The 24,810-nt window shown below is 35.4% G+C and overlaps 1 protein-coding gene across 10 annotated transcripts; it reads right to left on the bottom strand.

Annotated features, from left to right (window-relative positions):
• Positions 1-8,621: 8,621 nt before the first annotated feature.
• Positions 8,622-21,769, bottom strand: LOC112281275 (uncharacterized). Of its 10 annotated transcripts, none has more exons than XM_090250107.1 (15): positions 21,565-21,769; positions 20,773-20,853; positions 20,510-20,605; positions 20,065-20,161; positions 18,409-19,346; positions 16,218-18,294; positions 15,386-16,053; positions 15,080-15,166; positions 14,621-14,697; positions 13,928-14,413; positions 11,802-13,616; positions 11,029-11,652; positions 10,172-10,820; positions 9,839-9,983; positions 8,622-9,704 (listed from the first exon to the last, which is right to left on the bottom strand). In XM_090250107.1, exons 10-15 carry the CDS (start codon positions 14,034-14,036, stop codon positions 9,216-9,218), a joined length of 3,831 nt encoding a protein of 1,276 aa, XP_090106233.1. In that variant the 5' UTR covers positions 14,037-14,413; positions 14,621-14,697; positions 15,080-15,166; positions 15,386-16,053; positions 16,218-18,294; positions 18,409-19,346; positions 20,065-20,161; positions 20,510-20,605; positions 20,773-20,853; positions 21,565-21,769; the 3' UTR covers positions 8,622-9,215. The 10 variants fall into 10 exon arrangements, with proteins under 10 accessions (XP_090106233.1, XP_090106230.1, XP_090106232.1 ...); XM_090250104.1 differs by having other exon boundaries at positions 15,080-16,053; positions 16,218-17,365; positions 18,098-18,294; XM_090250106.1 differs by having other exon boundaries at positions 15,080-16,053; positions 16,218-17,292; positions 18,098-18,294.
• Between the last annotated feature and the right edge of the window lie 3,041 nt (positions 21,770-24,810).

Here is a 24,810-nt window from a genome sequence, read left to right as displayed (position 1 = left end):
CTCTTCTTGAACCATATAAGATAATGGACATACCAAGAAGAAGACAAGTGCTACTTTTTTCTATAGAAGTCGGCAATAATGAAGAATTTGAAGTAAAAGAAGTCTTAGATTCAAGGCGGCACCAAAATAAGTTAGAATATCTTATTCATTGGCACTGATACAATATGAAAGCTAGCAAAGAATCTTGCAAATGCAACAAAAAAGGTAGAGGTTTTTTTATTGACGACATCCATCAAAAACAAGATGAAGACCTTTCCTATATATATAAAAAAAGATCTAGGCAAGATAACATTCTACTTTCAATCCTTATTTCTAGCTTCTTTGTATTTGTGATGCTAAAAAAATAGAGAACCAACAACTAGTAGATTTGACTAAAGAACCTTTGTTTGCTGATATTCCAAATGAGATATTACAATTGTCACATCCTTCAATACAACGCAATCGAGATAAAGATCCTTAAGATTGACATGTTATTCCTTGATTAGATGGTGAGGTACAATGCATTTGGTATCCTGACCTTAGAAGAGACTCCTAATATTTGATAATTTTATTAGAGGTAGAAACAATTCTTGACGGTGTTCCAAATGTTTTATTTCAAAGAAGTTATGAAGGCTTCAACAACAATCAAATAATAAGGTAGTCTTCCTGCCCTAGTATGAGACACTATCGATGGCTGAAAGGGCCTATCAATTATCTTTGAAGAGAACAAAGATTGGATTATGTAGGAAATATAATTTGTCGCATCTTGGATTTCTTCAAGATATGAAGACCACTCCTCATAGAACTTATCTCTAAAAGGAGAAATAATGTCACAGCCATACACATGTAAATCGATAATTATATATATGTGATTTACATAATAGTAGGTAGAAGTAGGTCAATTCCATAATATCTTTTATGTAAGCTTTCAAGAAGCTTCATAGATGCTACTTTGACTTTATAGGTATTTTTAATTGACTTTTTAGATTAAAAACGTAGTCAATATGTTGGCCATATGTGACACATATTGATAGCTTGAAGAACAAGCTAACTATAAAGCCCTCACGTAAAAAACTTGCCTTCTAAGCTAATGCATGTGTCTTGCAAAGTCAACACATATTAAAGGTCCTATAGAACATTGTCACGTAGCTCCTAGTTAGATAGTATATATAGAGGCAAGAGTGAAGCCCTCTTCACTCTTGCCAACTCCTTTCTTGCTTCTAGTTTAGATTCAAGAGACTCAAATTTTCTTATCTTTTGACAATAAGCCATTCCAGTTTTTTTTTAATATACATACTTTTTTATTTCTATTTTGTCACTTTTTCTTTGACATGGATTTCATTGGTTTATGCATCATCTTCTAGTTCATGTTCTTGATACTTTTATATACTTATAGAGTTTTGACATGAAATAAATATTTTTTTATAAAGATATAATATAGAAGCAAGTTATATATAACTTTATATTTATTTTTTGACCATCATTTGATACTTTCAATATTCAAAAATATTTGATAGAATGACTAAAAATTTGTAATGGCTATAAATTATAATGACACTTCTTTTAGGACAAAGGCTTGAAAATTGCCCCAACTTTATAGCAAGAGTATTTAAATCTAAGTATTGTGCAATGATGGAAGATTTTTATAAGCATCATATTATAAGATACGCACTTACATGACTATATATAATTGAGTTTTAAAAGCAAGGTCTTTTGAATATATATATATATATATATATATATATACTTAATTTTTTTAACAAAACAACAAAGGTAAAAGAGCCAATCAATGTTAATAGAATAATTTGTATAGATTACCTCATTAATTAAGAAGATCTATTATTATTTGAGACAATTAATACTTGAATGGTTCATAATTTATATAGACCTTATAATATATAAATTCTATGTATAAAAGAAATAATAAATTAAAAGTAATATTGGAAAGAAAATCAAGAAGTAACATCAATAGATGGTGATGTATATTTCTAATATTATAAAAAAATAATGGAAAAACTTTCAACGTTAGCAATCATATTGTAAAAAATCAAGATGTTGATCAATATAAGTCTATTTTTAATAAAAATTATTACTATCATATTAATATTGAGATTTTTCCTTTGATTTATGATATAAAATATATTCATAAGTATATCTATAAAAAAATATAATTGTACAAAAATACAAATTGAAAATAAAAAAGATGAGATTGAATAATATATTGATGCATAGTATATTGTAGCTCAAGAGGCATCATGGTGTTTCTTTGGAATAAAAATACATGAAAAAGTTTCAAATAAAATTCAATTAGCATTGAATTTTTTTAGAATGCATCAAGTAATTTTTTATCTAAATAATGCTAAAATTAAAGTCTTAGTCTGTAGAGAATAATAAAAAAATAAACCTTAATATTATTTTTTGAAAATTTTTAATCAATATAAATTTCTTGACAATACATGTATTAAGAGTTTTCTTAGAATTTTAAATAAATCAAAAGCTCAAAGAAGTGGATAATATAAAAATATAAATTTGCAATAAAATGGTTGTATTTTGTTAATCTTAATGTAAAAGAAATATTCTATCTTAACTTTTTATAATAGTGGTACATAGACTATGTTCATTTGAAGATTTGTGTACTATAAGTATAATGCTTTATCCAAATTTTAAGAATATATGCTTAGAATTGAGATTATTAGAGATTGATAAAAAGTAGAATCAATGCTTTAAAGAAGCCCTTGTAATAAAAACAAAGAAATAGTGAAGAGAATTGTTTTCTATTATTCTTCTTTAATATTCACTTGAAAATAAAAAAGAGCTATAGAATAAGTTTAAAGAAGTTTTTGTGATGATGTGGATTATCAATTAATTCAAAATTTTGGAATCAAAAGGCCAACAAAAAGAAAAATATTAAATCATGGACTATTTGTTCTTAATGAAATTCAAGAATGAAGCAAATGAGTTGCTGATTTTTTATTGATGTTATTGTGAGATAAGAATTGGAATAAAAATAATACAAATTAAATGTTTATAGAGCATATGATATGAAATTGTGACAATGTTGTGTGATAATACAACTATATAGTAAAAGACAAAAAAATGGATTTTATTATAGAAGAGGCTAGTAGAATGATATAGTAGAAAAATATGGATAAATCATAGAAAGATAATAATTTTTTATAGTATTAATGCTGTCTTTTTATTAAAAAAATGCTTCTATTTACTTTATAAGGTCATACATAAGGCAAAACAAATTAGATTAATAAATCAAATCATATAAGTATCTTTAAAAAAGAATTTAGAATAAATTTTAATAAAACGTATAAAAAAATATATCTAGAATTGATATCCAAAGAGGACCAATTGATATCTAGAAAAGACCAATTGTGAGTTAGGATAAAAATCAAACCCCAAGGTACAAAACTGCATATTAATGATAATTTTGGAATTCTTTGATTGATTGAAAAGTGTATTTTGAGAGTAGACTAGTGAAAGGTTTTTTAGGAATTGATTATATTTTATTTAAAGACATATTTAGTTTTTGAAGGCTTCTCAAAGTGATATATATACTCAATAGTTTTGGATTTTGAGAAATAAAAAAAAAATTAAAAATTTAAGGCTATTATATATATTGCAACACATTTATAGATGAAATTGTATGAGTTTTTTTATTATGCTTGTTCTAAAGGTGTTTGAAATATTTAATGTCAATAATATGATAAGATTAAAAAATATGATAGTTTTATTGGATTAAGGTCTCAAATATTTTAAATTTTATAATTCATGAAGATTTTTGTGATTCTATAAAATCTTATAATTTGATTGAAAAAAAATTAAATAAAGTTATTTATACTTATAAGTATACACACTAGTTAATTTATTTTAATTAAAAATTTACTAGTTTTAAATAATTAAATTAATAATTAACTCAAATATTTTTGAAGAAAGTCAAAAATAACAAATAGAAGATAATTCCAAAATTTTACATAAGTGTTGGTTAGCATCCTTTTTCAACATTTATGCCAATATTCTAGAGCCTAAACTTTACATAATTATAAAAAATTAGTTTTATTACTTGTGCAAAATTTTATTTCAATCCAACTAGCGGATTGACAGATATGTAATCTTTTAAAATCCAATTCTTAAGGCTTCAATATGTTTGAGCTTCAATAAACTCAGAACAAATTATAAGATCAAGTTCAAACTTGAAATTCACATTACATATAATATTAATTACTTAATCACAAATTTTTACTTGTGGATCATCTATAAATTTTACACAATTGTTCAAAATACAAATTCTTTGAATTTTTTAAAATCCAAAGTTACTCAAAAACAACCTTAACTTTGTAAAGCCTTTATGTACTCAAATTACTTGAAATCAATACTCAAAGAATCTCTCTCTTCTTTGTTCTCAAACTACACTCTTTGATCAACCAAAGAACCTTAGAATTACTATAGATATGCAATTTTATGCCTCAAGGTTTGATTTTGACCATGATTTACAATTGGTCTTCTTTTTATATCAATTCTTAATAATTTGAGGTAATTTTTGCTTAAATCCATTGCTAATTCTTTCTTAAACATGCCTATATCTATTACTTATCTCATTTACTATGATTTGGCTTATTTATGCTCCTACAAAATAAATAAAACTCTCTTTTATAAAAATGCAGAATTATGATTAAAGTTTTTATTGCCTTTTATTTTTTATTTTTTATTATATCTTTTCATTAGGCTTTTCTATAATTATATCTATATTTTTATTATTCACCATATAATTGTGTTACCACACGACATCTACTCCCACTAAACCTATGTATCTTTTGGTATGTACCAAATAATCCAAATCTTGTTTGATTTATATTATGTTCTCCATATCTTCATCTAAATCTTCTTCATAATTTTTGCTATCAAAGTCAAAATTAACTTCTTGTCTTAAAAGATTATATCTTCTATAAGATCTTTTATACTAATTTCTATATATTTTTGTTTGAATATCTTCACTTGCTTCTTTGTAATTAATATTTTTAGCCTTGTTCTATCTAGTTCTTATAATGAATAGATTGCATTATCATCGACAATTGTTACCACATATGGTTCAAATCATTATTTAAAAAATTTCCTTAAAGTACTATATTGATTGTCTAAGCTATTATCATAGACCAAAACCCAATCTCCTTCAATTGCTTTAGGATTCAATCAATGTTATTTATCAAATTATATCTTATTTTGTAATCTTGCCCTTTTTAACCTTTTTAATATTATTTGCACATCTTCCAATCTTTGTTCAAGTTAAATTCTAATAGATAATTTTTTTTTATCAATTTATCTTTTTATGGTAACACATTTAAAATAAATAATTTTTCCTCAATTGGCACAATAGCATTTTAATCTTTCATGACTTCAACAAGAATATATCCAATTATTGAACTATAAGTTGTTTCATCAACCTATAATGTAAATGACAAAAGTTGAGGTCATTCTTCAATCTTATTACAAGCTTTAACTAATACTTTTACAATTGGTCAATGACCACGTTTACTTTTTAAATTTCCTTGAAGATTATAAGTAATAGTCAATGATAACTTAACTCCACATCTTTTAAAGCAATCACGAGCTTCTTCTGCATTTAATTCTCTATAATTTGCAATGACTTTTCTTACACATCTATAGTAGCAAATAACATCTTTAAGCAAAAATTTATAAATTTCTTTTCACTACTTTGTTCTCAATGCTCTATCTTCTACTTAGTTTGATAAAACTTCACAAGCCAAGACCAAATATTTTATTTATTATAATTTTATTGGCATAATAATCAAATCAAAAATCCATTTAAAATATATAGCCAAAGAATGTGTTAGATGTAAACCATCTTGATATCATATATTAGAATATATTTGATAATTTTTATATGATTCTATAAATGAAAGCACATTTCAATATATATTTTTCTACCAATATCATTCTTTGAATTTAGCAAAAGTAGTCCAAATTTTCCTATGTCTTATCCATAAACTATTGTAAAATATTTTTAGTATTTTTTTGTTGTTTTTTCTTATTGCCTATCATTTATTGTGGCATCTTAATTCTTGCTAAGATTTGATACTAGATAGAATTTGCTTTCCAACATCATCAATGTCTTCAACCAGCTTGTCTTCTCTTTTATATCTTATTCAAGGCAAAGTGTCTACTACCAAATTTTTTTTTTTCAATAATATGCTTAAATTTTGGATTTAATAATTTGATATAAGCAATCTATCTTAGTATTGAAATATTTGATGTTGAATAATTATTATTCATTTCAAGTAATAACAAGTAATCTATTTCAATTACTACTACCACACTAAACAAATAATATATTTCAACTTTCATATCCAATTGCACCAACTTTACTTAGATCTGATTTTTTTCTATAAAATCTACACAAATGTTCAGCAATGACAACTTTTTTTTTGCTCCAAACATAGAATTTGCTCTCAAAAGTGTAAGATGAACTTCTTCAAGTTGATTTAAAAATCTTTTTACAATCTTGTATATAATCAATAACATACTTATAGCAACCCTTCTCATCTAAAGTTTCATCTTTTTTTTTTTCCCTCTTTATATCCTTTGATAAGAATATCATCTAAACAAGGCATAATTATTTTCAAAAATGAAGTTTCTTTATACCTTATTCATCCCATTCATCATATATACAACTGAATTAGTAGCACCTTATAGAAGAGTATATATTTTAAGTAATTCAAGTGATATTTTCATTATTGTTAAATCTCTACTTCTATATGTAAGTAGAAATTGATCATAGCCTAAATATGTTCAATTTCAATATAAGTCATCTATTGAATAAATTGTCCCTCTTACAAATGCTTCTGGAAACTCATTCACTAAAGGTCTTATCCATGTATTTTTAATAGTTGCTACATTCATTGGCTATATATCTTGAATAAAATTTAATGATCTATTTTTCTCAAGCATTATAAACCAATGATAAGAATATGGAGCAAAAAAGACTTCAAAATCTTTATTTACATCTTTTCTTTCAGTAATTCTAATAATTTAGGCAAGTATGCCTTAAGTATAATAATTGGCTTTAAATTCTAAGACATATGTGATTTTATAAAAATAATCATAGGAACAATAATATTAAGATCTACACATCTTATTTCATAAGGTCTAATGATAAATGATTTATCTTAATTTGCAAGCAATTCTTTAAAATATTTAATTTTTATTGGTAACAAAGAACCATCACATCCAATCTTTAATTCTTGAAAATTCTTATTTGTAAATTAATGTCCAATATTCTTTGAATCTCTAATTTATTTATTTTTTAAAATTTTTTTATGCTTCTACCATTTATTCTATAAAATCTTTTGATAAAGGTCCAACAATGGATTTTACCTTCTTGTCTATTTTTTATATTTTGTCTCTATAATAACTTTTGGTGCTTGAAAAGATTCAAGTATAATATAAACTTCTTTTAATTGAATTTCTACCACCTTATCATTATCTCCTAATTCAATAGATGTAATTAACTTAAAAAAAATCTTCCAATTTATTTTCTTCATAAATACAAAAAATCCGCTCATCTTTTAATGGCCATAATTTATATAATTATTTTTTAATATTATATTTTTCTTTTCTTTTATTTTTAAATCCTCAATTTTCTTGTATATAATACTTATATTTTCAAAAATGCTAATAAATTTTACATCAAAGGCACCTACTTCTTGCAATAGTATCTCTTCTTTTTTATCTCCGTAATCTTGTTTTACAATGGTATTTTTTCAAAATTCTTAAATTCTTCAACAACTCTTAACAATGGCTTTTCCTTCAATCTATATCAATTATATTAATGATTAAGAGGCTTAATTAGAAATTGTATTTCTTTCCTTCCATCTTTAATATATATCTGTGTATAGACTGAACCATCATCAAGCACTTTTATTTCCATCCATATTGAAATAATATACAATTATTCTAAAATCATTAAATAAGATGTATCTTAAACAAAGAAATGTTCTTCTATTGCAACATCTTAAATCCGGATTTTAACATCTATGCAAGCTCCATATGATTTATCTCATATGTTATAAGTTGCTCGTATTATCCATCTATGCTCCATATCAATTGGCGACCTCTACTTTTTGTAAAGATCTTTAGATATAAGATTTAACTTGGAACCATAGTCAACTAAAGCAATAACAAGTTCTTCTACATCTTCTACTTACACCAATACTTCTATAGTTGCCATTGTCCAATGTTTTCGAGCATGATGGCTTAAAGCTTCTGCTTCTTTGTTGCTAGAATCTTCCAAACACACTCATTGATTACAACCATTTTTTTTGTTTGTTTATTGCTTGTAACAATTATCAACCTCTTCTTCATAATTATATATCTTTGCATCAATAGCATAACTCATTCCAACCTCACATATTAATTGTCTCTTTATTTTAATATTGACAATAATAACATCATGAAACTTTTTTTTTGCAATATCTAAAATCTCTTTCAATGTGAACTCTACCTCAACATTTACTACTTGTTCTTCCAACACCTCCTTTAAATTAGTTGTTGCTTCAATATTTAAGTTGTAATAAATAAAAAATTTCTTTGTCTTTAAATTAGTTGTTGCTTCAATATTTAAGCTGTAGTAAATAAAATTTTTCTTTGTCAATAATACTGAAGATTGATACAAAAATATCAGTGATGAAACAATGCTGAAGGGATGCTCCAACGCCCAAATTGCAATCCCAAATGTGGACCAGCAAGAAAATGGCGTTACACAGCATCTTGCAGAAGGTAATGCACCTTTCTCGAACTTCATTGGCTACAATCTTACTCCTCTTTTAGGAGTTAGAAAAAAAAGAAAAAAACCAGAAAAAGGAAAAAAGAGGGGAAAATTCCAGATGGCGCATCCACTTTGAAAACACTACCATTTACTGGTTCCGAGTGCCGTGACAAAGCTTCATCCGCAGTGAGTTAAACGTTCAGTCATCGAGCAGGCATCGCATTGCACAGCTTCCGAGTGCACTGAGCAGCTCAGTGTCCTGAACCCAAGCGAAATTGACCCCTCACTCTTCCTCATTAAGATCGGTCGATCAATCATGTCTACATGGGTTTCGTAGAAGGCAGCCTCTTGGCAGCCCAGGCCAGCCACAAAACTTGCGACAGATAGTAGACCATGGGGTTAACTCCGAGGTCGTCCAGCGATGTGGAGACTGCCTGCAGCGAAATTACCTGCCCTCTTGCAAATCCTCCGAAACAATGTTGGTCTTTGAAAAAGAGTCGTCGACAAGCCCACTGACGCTCGTGAATTGGTTGCTGGAGTTTGGAGTGAAAGCAGAAGGGCCGATGCCGGCGGCGTATGAAGAAAAGGGAGGTCGGCGATCTCCAGGCCATGGCATTGAGAAGGCAGAGGAGCTATTTGAGCTTGTCGAGGTTGAGTTCGAGATGCGTGGTAAGCCAACGCTTTGTAGATTACCAGTCTCGTGCTCGCTACTTGCTCTCTCCACGTCGCTGCTCGTGTTGTACTCCCCCGACCAGCAGATTTGGTTCAAGCTAGCGACAACCTCGCCCATGGTGGGTCGCGCCCGCCACTCCGGCTCGATGCACGACTTTGCCAACGCGGCCACCTGCTCAAAGTCTTCGGTCGGGTACTTGCCATCGAGAAGCGGGTCCGCTAGTTCGTGGATGCGGTTGCTATCAGTGAGCAGTGGTCGCGCCTGCCAAGTATCACCAGGTATTATGTATTATATACAAACAGAATCGTAGGCCACAAATGAAAGCAGCACGTCCCACATTTCGGAACTACACAGCAATCCAGAAAACGGGATGGATATCTTAGTGATATACTCACCCAAGCTGTAATATTCTCAAAAGCTTCTTGTGCGTGATCGATTGGTCTACGTCCAGAAAGAAGCTCAAGAAGCACGACTCCGTAGCTGTACACATCGCTCTTCACCAACAAGTGGCCCGTCATAGCGTACTCAGGTGCCACATAGCTGCCACAACCGCAGGTTTAATACTCACCGATAGCGAAATGATCTTCATCAAACCTCATAAATATTTCTCGACACCTCGAAGAAATGCGTACTCCGAAATTGGGTTCTCGAATCTTTATCCCTAAATCCTGAAATTCAAAAGCAGCAAATTCAAGGAAGCACTCTGGGTGCTGGAAGATATATCTTACCCGAAGGTGCCCATTACACGCGTTGAAACGTAGTTCCCTTGTCCTTCAGGAGCTAACCTTGCAAGACCAAAGTCCGCCACCTTGGCATGGAAATTGTTCTGCAGCAGAATATTGGACGCCTTGAAGTCCCGATGGATTACGCAGGGCTGAGAGTCCTCATGCAAGTATTGCAACCCGCGCGCTGACCCGATAGCTATCTTCATGCGTGTAGGCCAGTCCAGGGGTCCGAAAGTTGCACATAGAGTGCCGTGCAGCCACGAGTCCACGCTTCCGTTGGGAATGAGCTCGTAACATAAAAGCTGCACTAGTGGTTCCCGACAACAGAAATACCCTAAAAGCTTGACCAAGTTCCGATGGTGCAACCGGCTCAACATCTCAACCTCCACTAAAAACTCTCGATCACCCTGGTGCCCGCCTGTAGTGAGCTTCTTGATTGCCACCTCCGTGCCATCTCTCAAGATGCCTTTATAAACTTTACCAAATCCGCCTTCACCGATGAAGGCCGACGGCGCGAAGCCATTTGTTGCCTCACTTAATTCTTCATAGGTGAATTCACGAGTCTGTTTTGGTCTGGGAAAGGACTTGCTGTCTACAGGCACCCACCTCGAAGGGAGCGCACCCGCAAGCTGATGCGACTGCAATGCACTCACTGTCACAGAAAAAAGCATGTAACAATGCATGAATAACACAAATCAAGTAACAATTCTAAATCCAAAGCGAAGGACGCTCATCACTCACTTCAGAATGGTTGAAGACCACATAGACGTCGCACCATGTACTCACAGATATTAAAAACAATGCAGCAATTATGAACAAATTGTGAGAACCAGGCAAGAGAGATAAGTCGAGTTCAATACCTTTGCTGCTGCTTACAGTATCGTTCTCTTCGTTTCGTTTTCTCGAATGGAGGGAGTTCCAAATGCAGAAGGCTATAACAAGACACAAGAGCACTGCCCCTACACCACTTCCTATGCCCGCATACAATGCAGTTGACGAACTTTTAGAGGGAGTAGGCGCAATTTCGTGAGAGGGCTGCGAGGTTATCACAGGAGGAGGAGCCACCGGAATAGTTGGGGGGATAAACTCGGGGGTTACACTGATCACCGAGTAATCCCCGAAGTAAGTTTCATTGAACTTCACTTTCCCCGACCAAATCGTTTGATTGATTCTCGAAATTTCAGCAACTGAAAAGCTGATGCCTGATATTGGCCCAATATCAGATTCAACGTTCATTGGACCATCCACTTTTCCAGCCTTCACAGAAAAGCTCGAATTCTCACCGAACTTGAAATAGTTTACAAAAACTTGCACGTCAAGGAGTTTAAGCTGTGATGCTAACTCGTATTGAAAAATTTCTTGCAAATTCGGGGTATCGCTCGAGGCGTTGATGAATTGCAGCTTCACAGTGACAGGATACACGCATCGACATTGGATAGTTCCCAGAGATCCAGGTTGAAGCATCATATTGGGAGCGCAGCATCCTGCTCAAAACCAAACGAACACCAATCTCGATCAGTCTCTAAGCAATGCAAAGCTAGTCAGCTTATAGCTCATTACCATACACATTCTACCATACAATGAAGCTTAACTAGTTGAAAGAGAGTCGCCATAGATGATAAAGACAATTTACCCTGTACTCCCGGGCCAGGGGCAAGTGCATATGGAGGTGGCGCAAAAATAGAGGGCGGAGGTGGTGCAAGAATTGAGTTCGGAGGTGGTGCTCCAGCTGGTGGTGACAAGTGATCCCTAGGAGGCGGGGGTTGTGTGGAAGGTAGAGGAGGCGACACAGTTGTAGGTGAACGTGCTGCCGGTGGAGATAATTGAGTACTGGGAGGAGCAGCTGGTTGAGGAACCTCTGACGGTGGAGAGACAACATCAGGAGGACTAGGCGAACGAGGTGGGGGTGGTGAAGCATCAGGGGGTGAAGAATTAGGAGGAATAGGAGAAGGAGGCGAATCAGGAGACGAGGGGGGTGGAGAGGGGGGAGAAGGAGAAGGAGGAGGGAACACCGTACTTGGTGGAGAGGGTGAGGTGGTAGGACTAGGGTTTGGAGCGAAAGGAATTGGTGCTGGCGGTGAGGGTGAGTTTGTGGGAGGTTCAGATGGTGGAATAGACACAGGAGGGGGAGGACTGACTGCGGGAGGTTGCGAAGACGGAGGATCTACTGGAATGCTAGGAGGAGTCAAAGTGGGAGGTGGGGAAATCGATGGTGGTGGAGAATCTGGTGTAGTTGGAGGCGGTACATTGGGTGGAGGAGGAGAATCTGGGGTAGTTGGAGGCGAAGCATTGGGTGGAGGAGGAGAATCTGGGGTAGTCGGAGGCGAAGCATTGGGTGGAGGAGGAGAATCTGGGGTAGTCGGAGGCGAGGCATTGGGTGGAGGAGGAGAATCTGGGGTAGTCGGAGGCAGAACATTGGGCGGAGGAGGAGAATCTGGAGTAGTTGGAGGCGGAGCACCTAGAGAAGGGGGCGAGGGAACCTCTAATGAGGGGGGTGGAGCGTTTGGTATTGACAAAGGGGGAGGGTTACTTGCAGGAGGTGGGGTGTCTGGAATTGATGGTGGAACGGCACCTACATCAGGAGGTGGTGGAGAGTCTGAAGTGGGGGGAGGCGTAGACGGAGGAGATATGGTAATCGGGGGTGGAGGAGGGGATTCAATCTGAGGAGGAGGAGAGTCCAGAATTGATGGTGGAGCGGCACCTTCAACAGGAGGTGGTGGAGAGTCTAATGTGGGAGGAGGGGTAGATGGAGGAGGAACATCAGGTGTAGCAGTAGCAGTGGGAGCTGGAGATGGAGGTGGTATGATAATCAGAGGTGGAGGAGGGGAGTCTGGAATTGATGGTGAAGCTGCACCTTCAGCAGGAGGTGGTGGAGAGTCTGATGTGGGTGGAAGCGTAGATGGAGCAGGCACATCAGGTGTAGCAGTAACAGAGGGAGTTGGAGATAGAGGAGGTAGAGAAATTGGAGGTGGCGGAGGCGCTTCGAGCAGAGGAGGAGGGGAGTCTGGGATGGATGGTGGGACAGCATCTACAGCAGGAGGGGGTGGAGAGTCTGGTGTAAGAGGGGGCACAGACGGAGGCGGGACATCAGAGTGAGCTGGAGATGGAGGAGAGAGAGTAATAGAAGGTGGAGGAGGGGATTCGGTAGGAGTTTGTGCAGGAAGCTCGGGTCCTACAACTGGAGGAAGAGATTCTTTCGGAGGACTTGGAGGGGGTTCCACAGAACTAGGGGGGGGAGAAACAGGGGGTGGGATTGTTTCTAGAGGAGGAGCTAGTGGTGAATGGGAGGTAATGGCAGGAGGAAGCGAGGTTTCGGATGGAGGAGGAGAACGCTGTTCTGAAAGTGAGGTTGGTGGTTCAGAAGGAGGGGGTGGAGGAAGTGGTATCGTTAATGGTGTCGGAATAGGTCCCGCTTGCATAAGATACCTTCCACGGTATTGCAATTTGTCTGTTAAATCAAAATCCCGGCAAACCCTTCCTCGAGTTAGAATCTCATAACAAACACAGACAAATAACATCTCAGGTTGCCGAAGCAGGCAATTGTCGACATGCTTCTCAGTAGCAAGAGGAATGACTGCTTGGAACTATCAATGCTAATTACACATATCATTGTATAATATCATCGAACAACACCAAGTGCAGTTTCGAATTGCTACACTTTGCTCCTGATTATATTTAAGAAGATGGATCACGAGACACAAAACAACAAAGTTACTAGTCAATGACTATACACTAGAGAGAACGAAGGGAGAATTGTACCTGCATCGTTCTGCCTAAGACCATTTACCAGCCATGCTTCGAGAAGCAGAACGTAACAGAAGACCCCATAAGAACCGATGAGCCATGCCCTCCACATCAGTTCAGCCATGAAAATTGACTGATGTCGACTATCCTGTCTACACTATCAACAGTGCCCAATCTCGAGCTTCAAACTTCACAGATGCTGGTGGTAAAATAACCAAGTTGTCTTGGCAAAGGTGGGGGGATTGTTGTTGAATAAGAATACATTTGCAGGAAGCTGCAGAATAGGGATTCATCTTCTCGGAAACGACTCCAATTGTGGAAGATTAACGTGGAACAGTAACCATGCCTCGTCCGCAGCTTTAGATTTCAAATCGAGGCAGACATGTGTACAACTTCAAGGTGTGTGTAAAAATACACAAGCGCTAAGCTTCTAGAAATGCTGAATTGTGATCCTGCACCGACCGCTACATATATGTCATCTTCGCACATAACAGCCTCACTCTGGATCAACAACAAGTGTCGAACAAACTATAAATCAGTAAATCATGTTTCACTACAAACTCTCTGCGAATATAACTTTCTAAAACATCCAAATGTCGAAATTTGTTATGAGATTCACCAAAATTTTCACTTCAGGACAGGTATGTGCAACTTATCTCAACCCATGGATCTATGCATTCTGGTGAAACTAAACGAAGTAGAACGTACCTTCAAGAAGATAGCATAAACTAGCACAGAAAGGATGGTGGAGTGATCCGCTTGGAGAGCTTTAAGCTTCGCTGCTCCTGTGGCATTCAAGATGCACAGCTGTGGTCAGAACACTAAAGAAATCAACAGGGCAGTGTCGAACGGGAAATCCAGCTATAAGAGTTAAATTCCTGGTGAGACTAAGTGCTATTGGCAATATTTTCTGGCGCTTATATTAGTTGTATTGATGCTTAGAATCTCCACCCAACCCTAAACTGAACAAACGCTATCCATTGGCGAGTGAAACAACCAGACGAAGGAGTTGCCAGAACACAGGCGAAAACCACTAGATCTACTCATCCTAAAGTTGCGGTTGTACATCTATGAGTCATGGACCAGAGTCCTAAAACACAATGTGAATGTCGACCACGCATGACACACGCCCAGATTGTAACGATTTGTCTTAATACAGTCACCGACCAGGAAGTCCAGATCCCAATGTGCGCTAGGCGGCAAGATTGTCAGCATCGGTTGCGCCAGATTTAAAATGGAAACAGAAACGAAAACCTGCGATCACAGTTCGAGTATCTGTAGGGGCAATATGGAATCGTGCTGTGCAACAACTACTGTTTGCAAGAACATTGTGTGTTGGATCCACTAAAAAGAGAGACAACAGAATCGATGGATTGCTTATAGACTGCAGAATGTGTGATTTTAGGCGGAGCATGGATAGAGTAACTAGTTACTGGAGCAAGTCACAAAAACACGGCTTCGACCGAACCTCACCGGTGTAGAGATTCAGAATATTGCGACCAAAAACCGCAAGCTCACGGATCCCGTGATCAGTCACGTGTATCTTTGATAATCCATAAGCTGTAAATGAATCGCGTCCTTTGTGTGCGAAATACACTCAGCTTACCAGATGTGAAAACCGATGAAGGCTCCCAACCTTCTCCCCGACTGAATAAGGCAAAAACTGTACACTAACTCTCGTGTAATAGAAACCTCGTCTTTGTAATAAAGATCTTTGACTGAACGCGAGTGTTTCCCGTTCTACAATTTCACGAACGGGCTGGTCAATCACAAGGACCAAACTTGTCAGGAGTATGCTCTCCACCCCTGAAAAACGCGACAAATTTGTACATGACATCCGTGAACACCCAATCCAAGTCTAGATCAAAACACTAATTGAAGAATACAAGCTTGTGCCACTCTTCAACGCTAGGGTCGCTGCCAGCATCACACACTCCACAAGCACTTTCACCAGGCAAAAAAAGTTCGGAACTGGTGTATCAAGTAATAAATAGTGCAGGAGACTACGTGCTCCCCGCATGTCTGAGAGAACCTCCACCACTTATTTCCAGGTACTCACTACAACCCAGTCCAATTAAACCAATCGACACTCGCATCCTTGTCGCATCTAGCCTCTGGGCAAAGAACTTGCTCCTCGAGAACTGAGGAAACAGTTTTAGAGTGAAAAGCTACTAGAAAGTCATGAAGCTGATGCAATGGATAGACTCAGAGACTTGAAGCACATATAATTCATCATGCACGAGAAGGTCCACGTCCCATCTGCCCACCACCTCTTCCTCGAACCCAGAAAGGTCATTGGACTTACTTCTCAGGATGACCGCGACGCCTATGAGTTCTCCAGACACGCAGCATCTCTTCTCGTCTCAGGCGGCGGATTGTTCCAACTCACGAAGTTTTCGATCCACCTGCAATAGTGGTAGCTCCTGCCGCGCTCGGGAGCAGTGTCCCAGAATCTCGAAAAAAAAAGAACCAACGACGACGAATTCCCTACCAAATCCTGGAGCGGCAGGCACCTGAGGAAGGAGACAAGCAGGAGCCTCGTTCCCACCTCGTTCCTCCTCAAGTGGCGGTGGTTCATCCAGTGACGTGCCGGGCTAGTCAATGCAACGAATAAGAGAAGCCTTCCGGCTGTCCACACCATCCTTCCGAAAATAGCTCGACGAATCCATCCCTCTCCATCCTTCTCCATCCTTCTCCATCCTGCGAGAACGCTGCGTTCCATGTTCTCACTCTCACCTCGATTTGACATCGATGTCCGCGTGAACCTTTAGATCTGCACCAACGGGGAAATCCTTCCCATACATGCTGCAATCGCCTCCGCACATCTTAAGTCCCTACATGGGACTCTCCATTGGAACAATTTTACTACGAGTTGTCGCAAAATTTGAACATGGGTAAAAAAAAACGTTGACGATTCTCTCGTGTGTGAGATTCATGCACGTGTCGGTGTAGAAACGATGGCATTGCTGGACTGATGGAGATTGCACTATTCCAGAAATTTCGGGTTTGCGTGCACGATTCACACCTGGGCGACAAAATTTGGACCCCGCGTCGGATTCGCAGGTGGGGACCATATGGCATCAACTTGTTGGGGATGGGGCACTTGTGCTGAATTGAGGACACCATCGTCTGGCTCGTAAAGCACTAGGGTGTGTAGTAGGCACATACCCAATTGTGTCGCAGCACCCAAATTGTTGTCTCATGAATATCTGATCTCACCGCCCTGGATGGCCAAACCCACACATACCGAATCCTCCCAAGTGGACTCTTCACTCGCTACGAGATTTCGGTGCATCTCCAGAGCAATCACTTCGCCTTCAGCACTTCGTGCAATGCAATGCCTCGTCGACGGAACGGTGCTTCGAATTCGAGCTCACATGCTGTCGCTCAGAAACCCCGAAAATCATCCTCGTCAGCATTGGCCGCCGAAAACGTTGGTTCAAGTCCCGAGGTCTTTTGAATTCAAAGCTATCGTTAGTGTTAACTTTAGTGTGTTTTTTAACATTGATTCAGTAGACTTGTTGTATTTAATTTTATGCCTTGCAAATCTCTTTAGTTGGTGTGATGTCTAAAATTGACAATAGTGTGGAATTCTAGTACAGATTCGTTTCGTACAACTTTTGATTTTTTATGAAACAATGGGTTGAATAAATCCAATATAATGCTGGTCAAAATAACCTTCGAAAATCATAATTAAATAAACATGTCGAAATAGCTCAAAAGAAAAAGAAAATGAAATAGTAGCAATTATTGAAATAGATTCTTCAGATATTATTGTTGTTCTACTAAATTTATATGGTAATTTGTATAGTATTTATCAATTGGAAAACCATTTGCATTAGTAAATGTAATAGTTAATTTTCCATGTTTAATCATTATTTACTATGTAATTCATTCATATATTCTTCAAATTAGATATTCAAGTCATGAGAATAAGTTAGTTGTTATATAATTTCTCTTCTTCACTTAAAGACAACATTTAGAAGATTTCTCAATTCAAAGACATGTTTAAATCAAGGAACTATTTAGTTATCAATAAGTAAATTTATGTCTCATACTTATGACGTTGCGTTTTAGTCACTTTTATTAACTGCATTAATTTCCTTTTGACTGTACTCAATCAACACAATATAGTCCAGTTGCTAGAAATTTGTAGATGTGAATTGAATGAGATTCATTGCAAACCTGAATTAAATGAACGATTGAGAACCACACTTTCATCCACGACTACGTAAATGGAACTTATGGAGCATAACGCTGTGGCCTCGGAGCTTCATGAAATCAAATTCCTCGTCGCAGGAGACGAGTCGAAGTGCATCAGATCCGTGCTCCTTTTCCATCGTGTCGTCGTCGTTCCTGGCAATCTTGTGCGCCGCATCCAGCTGCAAAGCACCGCAACTTATTCTCTAGATGTAGACACTAACAAACACTGATATAATTTACCTAGAAGATGAAGATGAATGTGTAACCTTGACGACGCATGGTAGACTTCTCACCAGCCGTTGGTCTGCTGTATCGGCGCTGGATTAAAGAGCTTTACAGCGGAAAATTCAACGTGTGAAAGATTCTTTAATGGGCTGCCAGTTCGAAAGTCACTCTGAAAAGTCAGGGTGAACCTTAAAATCAGGCCTGGGCCCATACACTACACCGCTGACAGCTCCCCTGGGCTTTTAGTCCACGCCTAGGTAGAGGACTTATGCCCTTTCTGTTAGGTGTTTCTTACGCTCCCTGTGCAAAGTCAGAGCGACGGTGGAACTGCCGGTGTGGACAGAGATCGAGGAACTGCGTCATAACGCACCGAGCTCACTTCACGGAGCAGAGTGCCGATTACTGTCGTCATTTTGGCATTCTCCATTGACATCACTCAGGGATTTCAGGAGCACTGTGCGAGTGGCATGCTGGCACGCGTCGTCGCCGCAAAACCCTTGCAGCATGGACGTAGGCACAGCCGTGACAGCGGCTGTATTGACCGACCTCACGGAGATACTTCACCAGCTTGAAGGATGCCATTGAAAGTGCTCGTGGCGCAGGTGAACAGAACCGGATATGTTCAAGGTCCACATTGCGCCGCGACCTAGCGACGCCAATCCGCCTGGGATTGTTGCGCTCAGCCCAGCTGGAGAGTACTGTCCGGCTTCGTCGCTTGTCAGCCTAAACTTGGATTAGGTGACTATAGATTTTCTTCATTGGCTGGTGCGACGTTGAAATGTGCCTGCATGCGGCCATTGTTCCCCCAAGTTCAGGGCATGAGCGGGCCCCAGTTCGAAGATCTTCGGGACGCCGATTTGATGCGGTTGGTCCCGAGCGACTATCTCCACGTCTGGACTTGCTCCGCACCTCGACGCCACATGGCACCCTGATGCTGGAGCCCCTGTCCTAAGCGCCAAATCATTCACGCTCCTCTTTACTTTCCAGTCGCTACTGCTCCTGTCATCTGCGGCTTTAATTTCTCGCTCTTAGGTTTACGCTCCTCTCGACGTTTAGCTTGTTTTTCGTAAATCTACTCTCCTTAACTATTACTTAGGTTGTTGAAAAGTTGTGGTCATTACTGTAAAAAGGAAAATTGGGTTACTAAATTCAAACGTTGTATTTTTAAAAAAACATGATAACAATATGCAAAGACAGTGACTTGTAGTGACTTCCATTTGTTTCTTTATTTCTTTTGTCATGTTCATTTATACGATGTTTGATCCTAAATAATCTACTTTCAAATATTGTTCACCTGTACGAAATGTTAGTTGATTTCAAAATCATTAGGCATACTACTGACTTGATATGTTAACAAATTTGTGGAACAAATATTATCAAGGTTAAATAAAATTTACTTAAATTATAGGGTCGTGTCAACATTGATAAATCACGAAAGTAAATAATACAAAGATGTAAATATATATAGCAAGCATGTATTGTACTACTTAAAGTTGAGTTTAGTCTTTGAACAAAATGTAAAATCTTACACATTCTTTGATATACTTATATAAGTAACTCAACTGAAAAAATTGTTCAATTAGTTTAATTACAGATTGAATTGATTTAATTGACATATTTGAGATTAAAAGGTAATACGCTCCATTTACCGTGGTTTCAACAAAGGATTATAAAGTTTCGATAAACTAATACACATTTAACTACAATTGAAGTTTATGTTTCACCTCAACAATAGAATACAGCGATTATCATCGAACATTCCAATTGAGGACTTGTACTGCCGATTCAACTTCGTTCTTTCGTTACTTCATTAGATGTAAACTGCACTTTAATTGGTTTCATTCAGCAATTATCAAAACTGAAGTATGTTTTCAATTTTGTGACGTGATGTTCAATCACGATCACTGACAAAAAATACATTACAAAGTATTGTAAAAGATCATCCTCTTCACGAAGTTCCTCGAGACCTCTTTAGCACCTTGACACTTTCCACATAAATCTTTGAAAAAAAACAAAAACAAAACAAAACAAAAACAAAAACAAAAACATACTGTATGTAATGAAAATCCAACTTAATGACTATGGCGATCAAGTTTTGTAGGATTCTTAAACTCTGCCAGCATCGATAAAATTTGAAGGTAGCTGTTCCAGTGATGATTTCAAGCTTACCTTTGACCGAGAGCTGAACAGATAGGGAAAATGATTAAAAAGATTGTTGTAACCCTTTTGGAGGCAAACTTCCATCCAAGTGTGCAGTTGAGAATGCTGCACACACCGATGATTCGAAGAGCTACTGTTGGTGTTTTGAACAAAGTGGAAATGGAAGTCTTCAGCGACGAGGATAAGATTTTTTTTAAAAGCAAAGAAGGTAGTACAACACTGTCCATGGGACAAGGACTTGTTCCGATCAAACCTGACTTCTGCATCATTACCTGGTGAAGCAATGATCCCAGTCGATGATTGCTACAGCAAGCTGTTGCAGATCCAGATAATGAAAAAGCCATTAGGAACATCTGCGGACATTCACCACATGGCATCAGAAACCGATGCCATCCTAAGATCATAGAAATTTAAAGAAAAAACTACTTGACCTAAGCGCCTGAGGGGCTCCAATCACGTTGATTCCTGTTATCAAGGTGTGTGTTGCATGCTGCTGACCCCTTCTGTGCAATCAAACATTGCCGAGCAAACCATCGTTCGAGAAGCCAGGTATAATTTTAAAAAGTCGTGGACATCATCGTTAATATTAACATAAAACATAAACAAATAAAGAAGTAGAGAGGAAAGTCCGCAGTATGTGCGAATTCAACGGCATCAGTAAGGTTTGCTTTCTCATAACCAGTGACCTAAGTTTTGACCGCCACAAGCTGAACTAGCAGGTTGATATCAATATTTCCGGAAAAACCACCAAGGTTTATTGCACGAAACGTGTTTGGACCCTCGCATATCCTACAGGTTTCGTGACGGTTAAATCTACGAAACAAAATCTCGTTTCCCTTCATCACACATTATTGTGGAAACAAACCACTCAAGCCATCGGACCGTCTCACACAACCATCTGCAACTCAAGGTATTTGTATTGAGATACTTGATTCTTTCAACTTTTCCTGTTGGAAACTATAATATGACATATAAGCCAAACTCGCCGTAAGAACAGAATCAGCGCAATCTGACAGACTACCATGGATTTAAACCATAATCCTACAGGTATCACCGATACTTACATCATTCGACAGGGAACAAAGAAATGCGATCGACCAGCAAATCAAGCGCCGAAATTACACACAAACTGCATCGGCAATTCTGAACATTGACACACTCGGCCTACGAAGAAGCATATGCGGAGAAATCGAAAGCTAAGGCACTAGGTTTCAGCACGATGAAATGAGGGTTTGAATATTTAGCCATGCCTGGTACTGTGATGCTCCAAACCCAGTTGGAGATGAAGAAACCAAAATCCGTGCAAAACTGTCGTCTCACTTTTTACACATAAAAACGAATGAGGAGAAACTGTCAAATTCCAACGAGATTCGTCTGATCATGGGCATTCTTCATTCTTTTGAGTAATTTGATAACTCGTTAGTTCACAAGAATGTGTATTGCATTATAATGATGATTAAAGCCGATCACCAATACCATTTTGATTTAGTGCTTGTATTATGTGAATTCATTTGTGTATTCCTGAATGAGTGTTTATAATTGTTTAACATTTCTGATATTGATAATTCTGTTTATTCCTGCACTGTTTGGTCTTCCAAATAGAGAAACACAAACTTAAAATATTGATAAGTCATTTTTATATCTAATAAAGGTTTACATAAAATCATATAAATCGACTTAGTCAAATTAATTAGAATGGTATTCTTGAAGTGTTTAAATTTGATTTAAAATATAGATGTAAGAAATTTGTGTGTATACATCTCAAAAATTTGTTCCTCACAAAGTACTCACGAGCTAATTAAAAATATTATTACATTTGTAACATTCTTACAACAACACAAATACAAAAAATATCTTCAAGCATTATGGAAAACTTTTTGCGATTTAATTGGAGACAATCAAAATATTTCAAAAATAAATATTAATAAGAGTGAAATTCTTCCTATTATGAAAAAAAAACAAAATAAAAAAAAAAAAAAAAAAAAAAAAACAATAGATTGAAATCATATGAAATTAAATTATTTTTGAAAAATTGATATTGGAATTCAATAATTTATTTTGTTTTAATAAAAATTCTTGATTTAGATAAATCTCATAGTATGAGAATAAATATTTAAAGCTAATTTAAGACTTCAAAATTTCAAACTCAAAATCTAAATAAACAAATATATATATATATATATATATATATATAAGATAAAAATATATCCACATATATAATCAAATATCTTAAATATTATAAAATTCAAAAGATTAAGATGATCCAAGTATTTTGAATTATGATTATAAAAACATACTATTTTATATTATTTTATAATATTTATTAATAATAATTTCATATTATCAAAATTATGCAAATATCAAACTTAGAATCCAATGCTTGACAATGAAGAGCACTTCAAACATGCATATTATAAAAGATTGTAAAAATCACATTACTATAAAAATTAAATTTATTTTATTAATTAACTAGTTTTTTAAATTTAACTTTATTGAAATTTAAAACATGTTATGAGATTTATAATGTTTCTACAAAATACACTCAAAACTTTAGTTAATATTCTAATAAGAATAACCATGTCACATAAATTTGTTTTTTATTATTATAACTTCTAATTGAATATAAATTAGAATTATATTTTTATTATTATTTATTTAATATTTATTTGTATTAAAAAGAATAATATTTTAATTTATGAAATAGATATAAGAGATATTGTAAAACAAAGCTAATGATAAGTATTACTTAAAAAGAAATATACATAAGTTTTATATCTTGTCTTTTCTTAAATTATTTATTTTTAATAAATATCTATATTTTAAATTTATATTCTAAAATACTTACAAGGTAGTAAAGGTGGTTATGATTAAATTCAACTAGGTAGTATAATTAATCTATAGGTTCAATTTTCTTTAAAAATCAAGTTTATTTTGATAATAAATAAAATAAAATATGTTTAACGTATTAATAATTATGTCATAAATAAACTCATACAAAGTTCTTAAAAATTATATGTATGATAAATTCAATAATATTATGATTTACAATAAAGAAGAAGAAGAAATAAACAATAAAATTCTAGCAAGAATATAAAATAAAAGATTTAAATTGAAAAAAAAAATCTTATTTTGGATTTATTTTTATACAAAATTTGAGCCAAATTATTTGCACAATAATATAAAAAAAAAAAAAAATTATTCACCTTATAGAAATTACTAAATTAGTACTTATAAAGTCTCAATTCTTGTGTTTAGTTTCAGAATGTTAATATTATTGATTTCATTATATTTTTTATTTAATAGAATACTTTATTTTACAAATGCAACTTTTAAATGGTAAGTGGTATTTACAAAGAAGTGTTTTTTATTTTTAAATCATCTCTAAACATATTGTCACATGCTTATCTAAAAATGGCATATATTAAGGATATAAATTTAGGTAAAATTTAAAAGAACACACAATCATAAATTATAGAGGAAAGAAGAAAGTAAGAAAAAAAAATAGATATAAGTTATAAATGAACTAGAATAGTGATTATCAAGTAAAATGAAGCTAGAGAGGATTAAATTAAGAAGTAAAAATTAAAAAGACTTTGATAAGTTTGAGAAAGACTTCACTCTTTGTTGCAAACAAATACATTTATCCTAGTAGTTACTTATATAATTAGATAAAAGTAGGTAAATATAGATTAATTTCATAAAATCTTCTAGGAAAGCTTCCTAAAATCTCTATAAATGTGATTTTGATTTAGATATATTTATAGGATAGAAACTTAGCTAACAAATTAATTACATATTGGTAGCTTGTGGGACAAGTTAACTTTGTATAATAGCTTGTGGAATAAGCCAATGATGCGGTGCATACATAGATAACTTGCTTTGAAAGTTAAGACATGTAGCTAACAAAGTCAACACGTTTTGAAGGTTCTATAGGACATCACCACGTAGCTCTTAGTTAAGAATATATATGGAGGCAAAAGTAAAGCCTTCTTCATTCTTGTCAACGCCTTTCTAGTCCTTAATCTTATTTTAAGACTTTCAAGTCTTTTTGTCTTTGATAATAGCTATTCTATTTCAATCATATATCATCTTTGAGTGACTTTTTAGTTATTTTTAGTGATACAAGTGCATTGAGGATTTCTTTCTTTGAAATTGATGTCCTTCATAGTTTGACAAGAGTACTAACATACTATTATTGCTTGTTTTAGAAGTGAATTGAATACCCCACTTCTATTGTTGTGTTTTGAAGGTTGCGGACTACCCATCTTTTAACAAAATATCTTGTTTTCTAACACTGATATTTTCCTTAA

The sequence above is a fragment of the Physcomitrium patens genome, chromosome 4 (genome assembly GCF_059467195.1).
Source record: "Physcomitrium patens ecotype Gransden chromosome 4, ASM5946719v1, whole genome shotgun sequence".
Classification (NCBI taxonomy): Eukaryota; Viridiplantae; Streptophyta; class Bryopsida; order Funariales; family Funariaceae; genus Physcomitrium; species Physcomitrium patens.
This window is presented reverse-complemented; position numbering and strand designations above follow the sequence as displayed.